Source organism: Acanthochromis polyacanthus, chromosome 15 (assembly GCF_021347895.1).
Source record: "Acanthochromis polyacanthus isolate Apoly-LR-REF ecotype Palm Island chromosome 15, KAUST_Apoly_ChrSc, whole genome shotgun sequence".
In the NCBI taxonomy this organism is placed as follows: Eukaryota; Metazoa; Chordata; class Actinopteri; family Pomacentridae; genus Acanthochromis; species Acanthochromis polyacanthus.
This window is the reverse complement of record NC_067127.1, coordinates 846,465-862,190: the sequence shown is the minus strand read 5'-3', so window position 1 is coordinate 862,190 and position 15,726 is coordinate 846,465. Positions and strand designations below refer to the sequence as shown.

The 15,726-nt window shown below is 41.7% G+C and overlaps 1 protein-coding gene across 2 annotated transcripts in view; it reads right to left on the bottom strand.

The window, feature by feature from the left end:
* Positions 1–299: 299 nt before the first annotated feature.
* The window catches only part of ugp2b (UDP-glucose pyrophosphorylase 2b), a 52,907-nt gene continuing 37,480 nt past the window's right edge, over positions 300–15,726 (bottom strand). For both annotated transcript variants that reach the window (XM_051959943.1, XM_051959942.1), the window contains exons 6-10: positions 10,729–11,026; positions 9,643–9,840; positions 4,768–5,010; positions 3,981–4,085; positions 300–2,397 (exon numbers count right to left, since the gene is read on the bottom strand). In XM_051959943.1, coding sequence (XP_051815903.1) covers positions 2,290–2,397; positions 3,981–4,085; positions 4,768–5,010; positions 9,643–9,840; positions 10,729–11,026 — 952 coding nt within the window. In that variant the 3' untranslated portion in view covers positions 300–2,289. The remainder of the gene's footprint in view (positions 2,398–3,980; positions 4,086–4,767; positions 5,011–9,642; positions 9,841–10,728; positions 11,027–15,726) is intronic.

The window sequence follows — 15,726 nt, the reverse complement described above, 5'->3', positions numbered from 1 at the left end:
CTTCTTCTGTACATGGTCCCTGTCTAATAAACTAATATTCAAAAAAGCCCACCAAATTTATCAAACGATTCAGAAAAAGTGGGAAAATATTTCATGAGTAGCATTGACAACCTCACTACCTAAAAAACAAACAGCAGACGATCTGTTCATGTTTTCATCAAATACAAATACAGCTCTGTGGTTTCTGTTCTAATCTGGACTCTTCATTTTCTCTGTAAACTGTCCAGACTTTGAACTTTCTGAGTGCCACTGAACCAAACCCCAGCTCTGGATGTGATGAACAGACAACAGACTCATGCTCAGTATTTCATATTGCACTTTATTCAGCTCTGAGGCAGATCTGGGCTGAGACCTCGTCACAGATCAACACTTATTGCTTTCAGGATCCCGGTCCATGAGTCGGATCCATCTCAAGTATTCTCACACTGAAACGCTGAGTACCTGTTCTGTAAATGAATCTGTCTCTCTTTCTTTGTGTGTAAAACAGGAAATACTGCAGCTCCTGCTCTGGAGAGAAAACGCTGGATATGACGGACAGACGAGAGACGCCCGGAGGTGGAAATATGAGCAAACAAACAAACAGAAATAATGCACGACTTTGTGATATTTTTCATCATCTTCCTCACATAGGGACAAATAAAGGCCTTCACCTTAGAATGATATACTTACACGTAATTTCATGGCATAGTAATGGTGGATATGGACCTTGAACATCATGAGAAGGTCGACGGCAGAACAAAGACACGACTTGTTCAGGCATCACGTGGGGAAACGTTCTGCTCTATGGCACAAACTCCTATGAGCTTTTAGTCGAGGCCGGGTTGGTTTGGAAGTGTTCTGTCACAGTTTAGAAGGAAGTTACCACTTTATTTGTGAGCACAGACTTCACTTCAGGACTAATGGTTCCACAGATTCATGATGTTCTGCTGCTATCCTGCTTTGACTTTAAAACTGCACTATTTTATATGAACAGATCTAATGACTGGCTCAGAGTGAAAGCTAAACAGAGAATTATTCACTAACCTCAACTCTACTGAGGTTTTCAGCATCTTCTGGCTCACTGCTCTGCTGTCTAGAATCATAAAACAGTCAGACGTGTGTCAACTTTTCGTCATATATGTGTGTGTTTCCATCCATTAGCATTAATACTCGTATCTAGACCAGCTGGCTGGATGCTGTTAAACTGCTACAGGAGATAACAGCACCAGGGAGAGCTCCAACCAGTGAAAAGCATGTGGAAATAAGGCCGTTATGTTTGAATAATCTCAGATCTGATGTGTTTTAGTGTCTGCAGTGGTGTTGAAGCTTCAGTCTGAGTCACATGAGTTATTTATGTCTGCATTTGTTCACTCCGTGTGTTCATACTTTGCTGCACTTGATCAATATTTCACCTCCATGAAGTGTGAAAGTTGTGGATGGATGTGAAGTTAGTGACACGCTGGTGAACACAGCAGAGTCTTTAGCTGCTACTCCAGAAAACAGAAGGAGGATGAACGTTCAGTACTAAAGCTCTGTGTTGTTTAACAAATGAACTGAAATGGAGAGAAGTTTAGTCATTGTTCCATTTCTGGTGAGACAATAACATCATCTGAGGTACGTGACCCTTTTAAGGACTATTTTACAAGTCCATCATTTTATTTTTTAATATTTTCACACAACCTTTGTCTGCGTTTTGTACTAGAAAAGCAACATGCGATCTGCTGGACTCCAGCTCCAGATAAATACAGCAGATGGTGCAGAACTGACCAGAATCTAGTTGTATATTACATACAGAAGTGCTTTGTTGGTACCTGAACTGTGGAACCACGTCAGAACGCTGCAGTGACGTCTTTGTGCTTGAAATAAACGCTCAGAACTTCCATGGCGGTACCTCTCTGTGTTAGTACACGGTGTGATTGCATTAGCAGAGCTCAAAGGGATCGGAATCAAATCTAAATAGTCTCATTAGTATCCTATTTATATTATTCATATTATTGTAGTCCCTCTGACTAGTTTAAGTCTATTTTATGTCACTACACTGAGAATCTAATTAGTTGTTTTTCACTCTAATGTTGATAAAGTTTAGTTTGAAGTGACGCCCATCATCAATGCTTCAGAAGGTTTTCTGATAAATAGCCTGTAGAGGGCGCTATATCCCAGGCTGCAGAGGAGCACTGCACATGCAATCACACTCAGCCTTCCAGGGAAAAGTCACTTCCTGTCACAATCTGTGGGTAAACGTGGAAACGGGTCACATGATCGGGATAGAGCCAGCTGGGTCACATGATGGGGGCGGGGCGGGGAAAGGCCTCAGTGGTCCAGGATGCGCAGGTTTCCGGATACGATTTTGTTTTCCAGCATGGAGCCAGCTGGAATATCAATCCGATCCCCGTGGTTGGCGATGATGATGACGGTGCCCTGCAGGGAGGAAGAATGACAGCTTTAGATTATTAGAGACACAAAAACATCCTGACAGCAGGATTTAATGGAAGCAGTACATCAGACGGCTGCTGCCGCCAGGACCGCTTCGTTTCTAACAGGAATTTATGTGTGTGTGCACGTCATCATCTGGACCACATGAATGAAAGTCAGACTTCACTGGAGGTGTTTGAGCCATCAGGATGAATAATTAGAGTCCTCTGCTCATTTACAGCAAACAGCTTTGATTTCTGCACTCTGAGGCCTTGGATTTATTTTAGTGCTGCCAAATGATAAACATTTTTAATCAGAGTAGTAACAGGGCTGCTGTGAATTAATTTATATATATATATATATATATATATATATATATATATATATATATATGATAATTGTGGTCATTTCTACATCATCTGCTGTATATATCTGCAGCTGGAGTCCAACAGATCACATGTTGCTTTTTAGTACAAAACACAGATGAAGGTTGTGTGAAAATCAATAAAATTAAAGTGATCGACGTGTAAAATAGTCCTTAGATTGGTCATGTACGGCTCAGGTTATCTTATCGTCTTAAAATAATCTAACATGACTAAATTTCTCTCCATTTAAAAATGCAGTAACTGACTTCAGTCACATCAGCATGTCAGTCTGTCTGCTCCTGCAACATGAAATGTGATTAATATCGATTAAAAATAGTGATACTTCATCATGATTAATTATACAACAGTGAGATATGTAACAAAAGATGGACTCTTGCCATCTTTATATATCATTCACATTTCCCACAGAGACACCACCGTGCTGTTTACGTCTTTAGGTTCTGCTCCTACCGGATCATTGTCCGCTACGGTAAGTCTACTTGGACAAACTGCCTAGAATGAGTTTCTAGAGAAGTTTCACGGATTCTGAGTCATTCTGCTGTTGATGGGTTAATCACAGTAAAATTTTAACCAGATTAATCTTGATGATGGATTAATCTGCATTAACGTGTTTATTTTGACAGCCCTAGTTTTATTTCTTTATTTAATCAGGGATCACGTAATTAACATAGAAAACATCTGATGGATTACATATAGAGTGTTTAGCATTAAGCTAATTTAAACTCCCGTCTCTGGTTGAACTTTTCAGTAAAAGTAGACAAAGAGGACCAACAACACAAATAAAAACAGACGACATTCTAAACTACACCAGAAAAACATTAATAACTAGATGAGCCCTCAGTAGAGGGCAGAACCACGCCCTCTGCTGGCGAAAACCCTGTCCTCCCTATACAACTGATGCAATATGTATCAATTTTGATCATCGTACGTATCTCCCTCCCTACTTGATCTGCTGACCTGTAACTCCACAACTGAGCAGGGGACCTTAGACTGATCTTCAGTGCCAAGTTTGATTATCCTGACTTCAGCAGTTGCAGAGATGCCAGAGACCGCGGTGCCATCGAATTGGTTTTTAATCCATAATTTTCAGAGCTTGATTAAACCTTTTACAGCACGATTTTATTCCACACGTCGGCTTCATGAAACAAAAATGGATTTCCTTATTTCATGTGAAGTAAAGCTGAATGAAGAGCAGATGTTCACCTTCAGAGACACGTTTTTTCCGAAGGTGACGTCTCCAGACACGGTGAGGTGGTCGAGCTCCAGCATGTCAGGGATGCTCTCAAAGCGGGTCAGATACTCCTGGACCTGAGAACACACCAAGAGGAAGTCTGTCAGCTAGCATGGAGCCTTTAGAGAAATCAATTATTGACCACATAAAGTCATTCTGACATCCGGAAAATTTAATGTTGAGACCCTGTAAGCTTTTAGGACTGTGTAATTATTTAACATTACAGAAAAACCAGCAGCTGAAAGCCTCTGACATAAATGTTTTTAAAACTGTGTCCACATAGTTGGATGTAAATTTTGCTGTATTTAGAGAGAAATACTGTGTAGCAGGTAAAAATCTAAACTAATTAAAACAATAGACAAGAAAAAAGCATCATTTGTTCATAGCTCTAGTTTTTTAATTATTAAAACATGTCTAATATTATTATTAATATGTATTTACAGTCAGTGCCGGGCAATTTTCTGATTTAACTTTTAATTCAATTCAATTTTATTTATATAGCGTCAATTACAGTGAAATTGTCTCAAGACGCTTTACAGAACCCATATGCCTGACACCCCAGAGCAGCCCAAAGGAGACAGTGGCAAGAAAACACCCTTTTAACAGGGAAGAAACCTCGAGCAGAACCCGGCTCTATATAGGGGGGACCCATCTGCCTGCTGGCCGGGGGGGTTGAGAGGGACAGAGACCCCCAAAAATAACAATTAAAAAGGAGTAACAGCAGAACCACTTGCTAAAAGTCCGTGGCTGAAACGGTACCTTGGTGAAGGAGCTGCCCAGCTTGACGTGAGGCGTCGTTGGGAACTCTCTCTTCGGGCTCATGGTGAGGGAGCCGGCGTCCAGGCTGTACAGGTTGGACATGACCAGCAGCAGGTCTGACGTGGTCTTCACCGGCAGGAAGCGGCTGCGAGGAACGTTGATTCCCAGAGCGTTGTCGAAGCTTTTGATGGCGGCGCCGACCGCCGTCTCCAGCTGGACGACGTTCTGCCCGCCGTCCAGAGTCTGAGGACCAGCAGAGAGAGGAGACGTTTTTCATTTGATTTTCATCTCAACACAAAGACAGCAGCAGAATATTTAGGTCAAAGTTAGACGTTTAAATCACTCACAGTGCAGCTCATGGTGTTTTTCTTAAGGCAGGACTTTTACATCTACCTTTATTTTTTAACCAGAGGGGAGAATCAGACATGCAGTAACTGTTTATTCTCCCTCATTGGTCTACACTGAAATGTCCTAACTATGATCAGATGGAGTGAAGTCGTGTCCTCCAGTGGATGCATTCTGATGCCTCTGTGTCTCCTGTCCATGATGATCAGCTACCTACCAATGTGGGAGTCTAACCAGCCAAAGTACACCCATACAGAACCATTCTGGGAACCATTACTTCCTATTTGTCTTTTAACAAGGAAACATGGAAGTCCTAATCTCCCATCTTTGAATATTCTGCAGTTTGTCGTCTCCAAAGAACCATCTGAACAAATCTCCCTTGACCTCAATGGGACTAAGCTGGTCAAATAAATGCTAAATAATACTTGCAAACAGTAATAACATTCCCTTTAATGCTAATTAGCAAACATTAGCATGCTAACACACCAAACTAGCATGTACCCGCTGAATGTCACCACCTAATTTAAGATGTGTTCACAGTTTTGGCTCGTGTTCTTACAGTTAACATGTAACTTATTGTTGGTTTTTCTGTGATTTTACCAGTACTACTGCAGAGAACTAGCCTAGCCGCGCTAGACCCATGTTTCTGACGGCACAAGGGTCTAGGACCGCTCGACAGGGAGGGAGGCGGGCTAAAAGGTTGTCTTTCAAATCACTCTGTAGCAATTGGGTAGGTAGACAACCAATCAGCGCAACGAATAGGCTGACGTAGTTCCGAGAGCACCGGCGGATTGTGGCTAAGTCCCATTAGCTTCCCAACCAGCGGAGCCAACTGGTATATTAAGGATTTGCCATATCCCGTCGGCATAAGTCCAAATACGTCTTTCTTCTCAATGAAACACTTCAGTGCCGTCCTTTGTTTATCTTTCAGGTTGAATTTTAGCTTCAAATCTTTAAGGGCTGTGGCCAAAGCCGAGTCCAAAGATAACTGTTTATTGTGCGCCGGTTGTTTCTGTCAGAATCGTCACGCCTCTGTCGTCACTTCGTTACGCCGGCCTTCTGACTCTACACTTCATGGTGATTGGTCCGGCCAGTTTTAGGAGAATCCAGCCTCGAGCCTTATGGAGGGTAACTAGACCCACCCTGGCAGAGAATTAAATTCGTTGCCATGGGTTGTCTAGTGCGGCTAGGCTAGCAGAGAACAGTATTCTCATAGTGAGCATGTCAGCGTTAAGCTAAAGCCCTGCTGTGTGTTTGTAGAGCGACCAAACGTCCTGTTTTCCAGGACATGTCCTTACTTCACGTCCTGCTTGTTTTTTATAAAGCAATGTTTAAACCGACTGGCACTAGAGCGTTATTTTTATTCTTTTTAATACAGAAGAGGCATTATTTCTATCATTATTTCATTATTTTTGAAACTTGTCATAATAAAACATGTGGAGTAATCAGAATGTGTGTCTGGTTATAGACAGTATTTGGTAATATAACATTTTTCTATCCGTACATTAGAGGCTGTCTTTAAATGTACTGAAACTATAAGGCATCTGAAACTTCCAGTATCATTTGAGTATTTCATAGCCGGGTCGATGGTCCTGGTTTGATCAAATATTGTCATCCTCGTGTTAGCATCAGAGCTGCTAACGTGGCTAAGTGGTGGTAGAGTTCCTTAAAACAGCACAGGTGACTGAGATGGACTATAAATAGACTGTAAAAGGTTTGGCAGGACAGCGGTGATGTAAGAAGTCCAGATGTAATGATCTGAGGAGGACTTGCATAACATTTCCCACTTGATGGGTGCTTTTGTCTTAAGTGCCTCTCAGCACCGGGATAGCAGGCAGTTTGAACATATCTGGGGCTAAAACAGGAGCCGACCCCTCTAACGGGGCAGTTTTAGAGCTGCTCTCTTACCTAGATGGGATGTAAGGAACACCGCTCACTTCTAACCAGTTACACAACAGCGGTGAGTTTATTCTGCTGGTTGCAGATTTGCATACCCTGAGGAGGCGTTTCTCCACCGGGGGGGGGGGGGGGGGGGGGGGCAGGAGAGGCTGAATGAGCCCGACCAAAATAACATGGAGTCAAATGAAGTTAAATCTGTTTGCTGCTCCGTCAACAGGGAGCTTTGGAGGACGAAGGAACGACGTGGAGCATTAAAATCATCATGAAACAAGAACTGATGAAGCATTCAAAGCTTCCCTTCATTCAGTCAGTGGAATGCAGAACGTGTGTGGATTTAACTGCATGTAAACGTGTCCATGAGAGCTCAGTGAGAGCAGCAGAATGCAGGTAGTTGGAAATAAAACTATTTGTTTTATTTTTGCCTCTCCCGTTCACAAACACCTTCTCTGTCTGGGTCCCAGTAGGTCAGATGAACCTCCAAACGGGTTAGAAGCTCCTTTGTATGCAAAAAAAAGTCACAAAAGCAGAAAGTGGAGCTGTGCAGGACGGAAGAGCAGAGAAGCTTTAAGATGTGAGAGTTTTTAGATATGATTTATTCAGGAGTGATGGTCTCTGAAGGGGAGAGGAGATCTGCTTCTGACGCTTTGGGACGGTTAAACTGGACAGATGATGATATTCTGGGAGGTTTCATCTCAGTCTTTCTGCTCTTTGAACTGGCCAGCGGACATTTAGAAGGACGTTTATGAGTCACTTCACTTGGAAGGCTTCCATAATTTATCTGAAGGGAAGGAAGGAAACACAAACCACAGCAGAATCCAGGGACTGAACAACATTTGCCACAGTTTAGGGGCTTAGAAATGTGTTTGTGTGGAGTCAGTCAGTTAGCCACTAGCTACACGTTCACACACGCTTAAAACACGGTAGTTATCTGGCAGTCCTGAAGGTAGATGGTGACTTTTCCGATGACTTCTGAGTGGATTTATGGTTGTTTAGTCTCACGGATGCTGGAGATGGGAGCTGAATCTACAACTACTGTTCTTGCATGTTGTGATTTGTTCAGTAAAGAAGAACAAATTATGACACAAATTGCAACGATTGAGCACTCAGGCTTTTAATTATCTCCATGAACTGTGTCGCGGCAGCAGACTGCCTCTAATCTATCAATAAATCCTTTTCTCATGTCAGTCAGCTGTAAATGCTGCTACACCTCACAAACTCTGGCTGCTGTTTAATATCCATGTGGTCTGTCCCTACTCATCTCAAGTAGTTTGCCAGAAATCCCAGGATGTCCGACTACATCTGCTCCATTCCCCAGTTTGGAAGCCGGGTTGTTTTTCTGGCCGTTCTGACCCCAAATCCTCTGGAAGCAGCACGACTTCATCTGGAAGAGCAGCTGCAGTTTGTTTGTGACTGGAATGCAGAACATGTCTGCATTTTTCCTTCTTACCTCAAAACATTCTAATAAATCCACGACTCCAGCTGTCTTTATGGATATCATACAGAAACTATGTTATTACGTAGTCCTTCATGGGACCAGTGATCACATTTAGGAGCTTCCACACATTAAATGGTTCTCAGTGAGAATCATGTGTTTTCCACCAGCCAATCAGAGAAGACCACTCTACATTACATCACACCACATCGTGGCATCTGACCAATCAGCAGAGGCCTGGAACGGATCAAACTTTGTTTTTCTGTGAAGTTGGAAAAAGATGGAGTTGTGGGTCGGTCCAAACTCCCCGTGCCAAGCGGACCAAACTCACAGATTTTAGAGGCGAGTAGTTCTTCTAAGTGATGATATTTGGAGAGTTCATTTGCAAAAACAGGTAACTCCGTTTTTTAGAAAACTCATTTTTTATTGTTTACTTGAGATAATAATAATAATAATAATAACACTAATAATTTATTTTTTCTCCATCTTCTCTTGTATTTTTCTACTGAGTCAAATCCACTCAGCTGCAGTTTGACTGATATTATCTCAAAAAAACAATAAAATAAAAAGTTTTCTGAAAATGTATTAAAACAGAATTATCTGTTTTTGCAAATGAACTCTTCATTTACATTTACTGCGATGCTTTCTGTGACCAATGAGCAGTAAGCACATACGGTAACTTCACTGACCTTTAATTTCAACATGAAAATGAACCATTTTGAAGTCCAGGAGCACTCTATGGTTGGAATTTTGTATTTCAATGAGTGTTCATTAAAGGGCTGAAGCTCCAGGCTCTTCATCATTCTGAGGGAACACTGACTCAGTAGAACAAAGTCAGCTGAAGAACACCTAACACTGAGATGTCTGGTGCTGTGGACGGTAAATCTGCTGGTTTGTATTGCGATCAGGACTCTGTGTTTGAGCTGATCGGTGTGTTTCTGTAGCTTTAACTCTGACTTAGAGCTCAGCAGAGTTTAATACCAGAGGCCTCTAGTTGTTGCCAGCAAACATTACAAAGTGTAATTAAACCCCTGCATATGAAACAATCTACTGAATACATCTCAGTAATACTTCACATTCTTATAAAACAGGCTGGGTTATCAATCTTTATCCATTTATTCTGCTTATTTATTGCTCCCTTAGTTTGTTTTTACTGATTGAATCTTTTAAGCCCTCCTGGGTCTTTCCTCTTCCCTCACCTTGGGGTTGACGATGATCTCCATGTCGATGGCCTTCTGCTCCTGCAGCCTCTTGATGGCAGCCAGAGAGATCCACAAGTTGTTGGTGTTGAAGATCTTGAACTTGGAGACCGATTTGAATTCGTCCACGTGTGCTTTGGGCACCTGGGCGATCTCCAGCAGACGCAGCTTCCCTTCATACTGGATCAGAGTGCCGCCCTACAACACACATTTGACAACATTCTCTGAACCACTGGCTGTGTTTTACTGACAAACGGTCCATAATTTCAGAATGCTAATGCTTTTATAATGATGATAATGACTCAATAATGACTAAAAGTGGTTCTTTGGAGTAATAATGGTTCGTGTTTTTCCCTTCTAAAAACTCCACTGCAGTTGTTATTTAGTCTGAGGACACGAATGAAATCACCAGGAAAATACCAACCAGAGCTTCAAACTGTAAAAAGAAAGAGAATGATTCTAATGCATCAAACTGTAAGACTGAGATTATATAGTGGTATTTTCCTCTGTTTTTGATCTAAAGGCAGAAATTAAAGGATCGTTTAATCTAATTTAAAAACCCAATCGTTGTGATCAGCAGTAGTGGTGTTTGGTCTCTGCAGTAAAATCAGTGATGATAGCAGAGTTTAGAGGAAAAAGAAAACCGTCTGCTGAGGGATGAGCCGCCATCAGAGTTTACAAATAAGAATGACTTTGATTCTCTTTTACTGTGTCAGGATAAAAGAAAAGTAAAAAGAAAAGCATGTGTTTGGAGTGGAGCCTGCATTTTTTTTCTACTTATATAAAAAAAGTTCTCTGGAACACTCTGAAGGAAAACTCCTACCCCAAACATAAACCTGTAGCTGGACAAAGGAGATCAGCTGCCTGGGAGTTCTGAAGATGTCGTTTGATCAGGTAGAAGTTTCAAAAACCGATATGTCAGAAGGTTGGCACATAAAACAGAAATGGTACAGTGGGTTGATGCTAACAGAAGAAAATGAGAAAACCTGAGTGTTAATCTGATAAAGGCAGCATGCTGGGTTTGGTTTGGTTCCATTAAACCCAAACCTTTTATGTCTGCACACAAACAGCCGTTCCTCCTCCTACCTTCACGTCGGCTCGCGTCTTATCCGTCACCTCCATGACGAACTCGCAGCGTTTTCCGTTGGGCTGGCTGACCAGGTGGTGCAGGATGTGGAGGTCCACGGTGGCTCCCAGGTTGTCGATGTTGGACACGAAGATGTACTCTTTGCCCTGAGCGATCAGCTGGTCCAGCAGGCCGGAGTTGTGGAAGCTGGCGTAGATGTCACCGTGTCCGGGAGGGTACCAGCCCTCTGAGCTCTGGCCGGTCATGCTCAGGCTGGTGGACACCGGGAGGAGGGACTCTTTGTTGATGCGAGGATACCTGGATGGAGGGGAAGAACAATGAGATAAGCCAGGGTTCTCACTTGTTTTTAGTTCACTTTATGAGAGTACTGCTTTTTAGACCAACACTGAGTGGATGAGGAATCACAACTTGGTGCCTCATTCATAAAACCAGCAGGAGCTCATCACAAGTTACAGAACTTAGATTTAAATTTCCTCCCATTTGTGTTGCACAATTTAAACGGATAAATCTGATCTTGTTTCCACTGAGCTGAATGAAACCTCTTCCTTCATTCATTCATTTTACTTTGAGCCATTTCAGCAAATCAAAGATCAGAAGTTAAACTGGAATTAAACTTAAGTTTAAAACACTAAAACCAGACTTCCCCCCCCATTTGTGTTTCACAGTTTAATCTAATGCGTCCGATGACTTTTCACGTTGAACCTTGTTCTTAAATCATTTTAACTATTTTCTTTTGGCCCGTTAAAATTTAAGAGGTTCCATTGGAATTGAAAAGCACAGAATGACTTTAATCTGAGTATAGACCACGTTTAAATCTGCATTAATTGTTTTGATGAGAGCAATGACTCTAAAAAAGAGCAAATATGGAGCAAAAGAAGCTAAAATGCTTCATGAACTGAGGGGAACTTCAGAGCTTTCACTCCAAGGGACACATTTGATGTTAACTGTAATTATTTGACTTATTATTAAATATATAGTAACAAAAATACTGATAATTGCAGCTTTAAAACAATTTTAAACCCCGTTTAATGTTTAGCTGCAGCCCAGTCTGTCATAAAGGCCATGAATACTTAAACTGCTGATTAAATCTGCTGTCTGATGCATATTCCTTCTCTTTTAGCCTGTATCAGATCAGTGTCCCTTCTATGGAACAAGTAAGAATGTAAAATGGAATAATTTATGGCAGCCCTGAGCTCCAGAATGAATCTCAGACTGTTAAACGGCACAAAGAGTTAAAGCCTCAGAAACACTGAAACACGCCAACTGTCGTGTAAATTTCTTCTTCTCGCATCTCCTCCCAGACTTCAAACACAAACCCTGTCAGGAAAGTGAACTTTTTAGGTTTTTCCAGGAAGGCAGATGAGGCAGCGAGCCCAACAGTCCGTCATGAAACTGATCAAAGGTTTGTGAGAAGGATCGGCGTCAGGCTGAGTTACCAGACCTCCTGCTGAGGATGCTTCAGAGAGCAGATGAGCTGGTCAGGTGAGAGGATTAGGTCCAGCTGACTGTTCTGAGGTGAGGTTTTATGTTGGGTAAGGACCAACGTCTGGGAACATTTTGTTGTTTTTACTTTCATAAAAATCTTCTTCTTTCCTGGACGTGTCGGCCTGACGTGAACATCTGTCTTCTCAGAGGATGTTTCAGCTGGATTGTTCACTGATCTGGGCAGTGAATTCTCTTTTCCTCTTCTTTCTTGTTCAGATTTCACAGTGAAGCTTCAACACTTTCTGTGCGTTATTAAAGGCTGAAAAACATCATGTAATAATCCCTTGAAACCTGCAATGTTCCAGTCAGCTGGTGGTCCTTTTCTCTGGTTTTTTGGTAAATGATAAACCTCCAGTTGTACTTCTACTGTTGCTATGGAAACTAATTAACTATATTATTAAGATCAATAAACAGTCACAGAGCAACATCTACATGTTTGTTTCCTGGTTAAGATCAGATAAACTTTACTGTACAGCAGCTAGATTGAAATGAGGAAGGAAGACAAAAACAGAAAAGTATAATAAGGCTAAAAATAAAGACATAATAAAGAGTATATCCACATTAAGAGCTGCAGCAGAGCCACACAAAGACACATCCTCTTTTACTGAAACTTTAGAGGACATTTAACACAGACTGTTGAATACTAACTGCAGATAAACTCTGGTGTGTTTATTTACAGAGAGCAGACATGCTGGATTAGGTTTCACACATTTTGCATCGGAACTCATTTGGAATTAAAATAACTGACACACCAAACCTGCTGCAGCGATCATAAGAACGCCTGAATATTGTTTTAAGACGTACTTAAACAGACACACATTTATCATCCGAATCTTCACTGATGCTGAAATGCTTTACTCGTCTAAACGTCGCCTCAAATACCAACAATAACACCGAGTAATAATCAGCTGTTTGCACTTTCTGTTTGGTAATGAAAAGAAAGCTTTGTCTTTTTTCTGCTTAGTTTATAAACCACACTGGATTTATTCTGGATTTATGAACTATGTTTCTGCAGCAGCATTTGCATTTACTGTGACTTTCATTTTCCAGCTCTTTGCAGGAATTAGTTTAGAAAAACAAACGAATGCAGTTTATTTATTCTGCTGTAGCAGAACCAGGGAGTTTTGTTTAGCTAAAAAATAATTAAAGTGATTTAACTGGAACATGAGATAGTGTGACACAGAATTTAATTTGTCGTTTTTGAATTACTGCCACGACCTGGACCACAGACGTCTCTTTGTTCTGCCTCTGATTGGCATTTTAAACCATTCAACCACTTTCTCTCCGCTGACATTAAGCCCTCCAACTGCCACGCTGCTGTCCCAGAATGCTTTGTTCTACACTCCTGGAGGTGCACAGAACATACAAGTGCTTTAAATAATTCAAAGAAACAGTAAAAAGCAAGTTCCACTTGACTGACAAACTCGAGACACCAAAGCATTAAATATTAATAGACTTTTCCATACATTACGTGACATTTCCCGTCTGGATGCTGCTGGTCCTGACAGTTTGAGTTCAGAGTCAGAGGCAGCAGTTTGTTCTTAAAGGCCTCTCCACACTCTGAGATTTTAACCATCTTGAAGTTCCCAGCTTGCTCTGCTGTACCACATGGATCTAATAATCTTTGGGCACGATGTGAAGTTTGCTCTGTGCAGATTTAATGATAAAAACGCAGCTGAATCTCAGCCGACGATGTCTGTGAGTCCACATGAATGAAGAATAAAACATCATCAGCGTGCGCTGTCCGTGCATGAAAAATAAATAATCAAAGCATAAATGAAACTCCTACAATCACCGGGAAACTAGCCAAACATGAACACTACAATCACAGGGAAACTAGCCAAACATGAACACTACAATCACAGGGAAACTAGCCAAACATGAACACTACAATCACAGAGAAACTAGCCAAACATGAACACTACAATCACAGGGAAACTACCCAAACATGAGCTCTACAATAAAAGGGAAACTACCCAAACATGAACCCTACAATCACAGGGAAACTAGCTAAACATGAACCCTACAATAAAAGGGAAACTAGCCAAACATGAGCCCTACAATCACAGGGAAACTACCCAAACATGAGCTCTACAATAAAAGGGAAACTTGCCAAACATGAACACTACAATCACAGGGAAACTACCCAAACATGAGCTCTACAATAAAAGGGAAACTACCCAAACATGAACCCTACAATCACAGGGAAACGAGCTAAACATGAACCCTACAATAAAAGGGAAACTACCCAAACATGAACACTACAATCACAGGGAAACTAGCCAAACATGAGCCCTACAATAAAAGGGAAACTACCCAAACATGAGCCCTACAATCACAGGGAAACTAGCCAAACATGAGCCCTACAATAAAAGGGAAACTACCCAAACACGAACCCTACAATCACAGGGAAACTAGCCAAACATGAACCCTACAATCACAGGGAAACTAGCCACACATGAACCCTACAATAAAAGGGAAACTAGCCAAACATGAGCCCTACAATCACAGGGAAACTAGCCAAACATGAACCCTACAATCACAGGGAAACTAGCCACACATGAACCCTACAATAAAAGGGAAACTAGCCAAACATGAGCCCTACAATAAAAGGGAAACTACCCAAACACGAACCCTACAATCACAGGGAAACTAGCTAAACATGAACCCTACAATCACAGGGAAACTAGCCAAACATGAGCCCTACAATAAAAGGGAAACTACCCAAACATGAGCCCTACAATCACAGGGAAACTAGCCAAACATGAGCCCTACAATAAAAGGGAAACTACCCAAACACGAACCCTACAATCACAGGGAAACTAGCCAAACATGAACCCTACAATCACAGGGAAACTAGCCACACATGAACCCTACAATAAAAGGGAAACTAGCCAAACATGAGCCCTACAATCACAGGGAAACTAGCCAAACATGAACCCTACAATCACAGGGAAACTAGCCACACATGAACCCTACAATAAAAGGGAAACTAGCCAAACATGAGCCCTACAATAAAAGGGAAACTACCCAAACACGAACCCTACAATCACAGGGAAACTAGCCAAACATGAACCCTACAATCACAGGGAAACTAGCCAAACATGAGCCCTACAATAAAAGGGAAACTACCCAAACATGAGCCCTACAATCACAGGGAAACTAGCCAAACATGAGCCCTACAATAAAAGGGAAACTACCCAAACACGAACCCTACAATCACAGGGAAACTAGCCAAACATGAACCCTACAATCACAGGGAAACTAGCCACACATGAACCCTACAATAAAAGGGAAACTAGCCAAACATGAGCCCTACAATCACAGGGAAACTAGCCAAACATGAACCCTACAATCACAGGGAAACTAGCCACACATGAACCCTACAATCACAGGGAAACTAGCCACACATGAACCCTACAATAAAAGGGAAACTAGCCAAACATGAGCCCTGCAATCACAGGGAAACTAGCCAAACATGAACCCTACAATCACAGGGAAACTAGCCACAC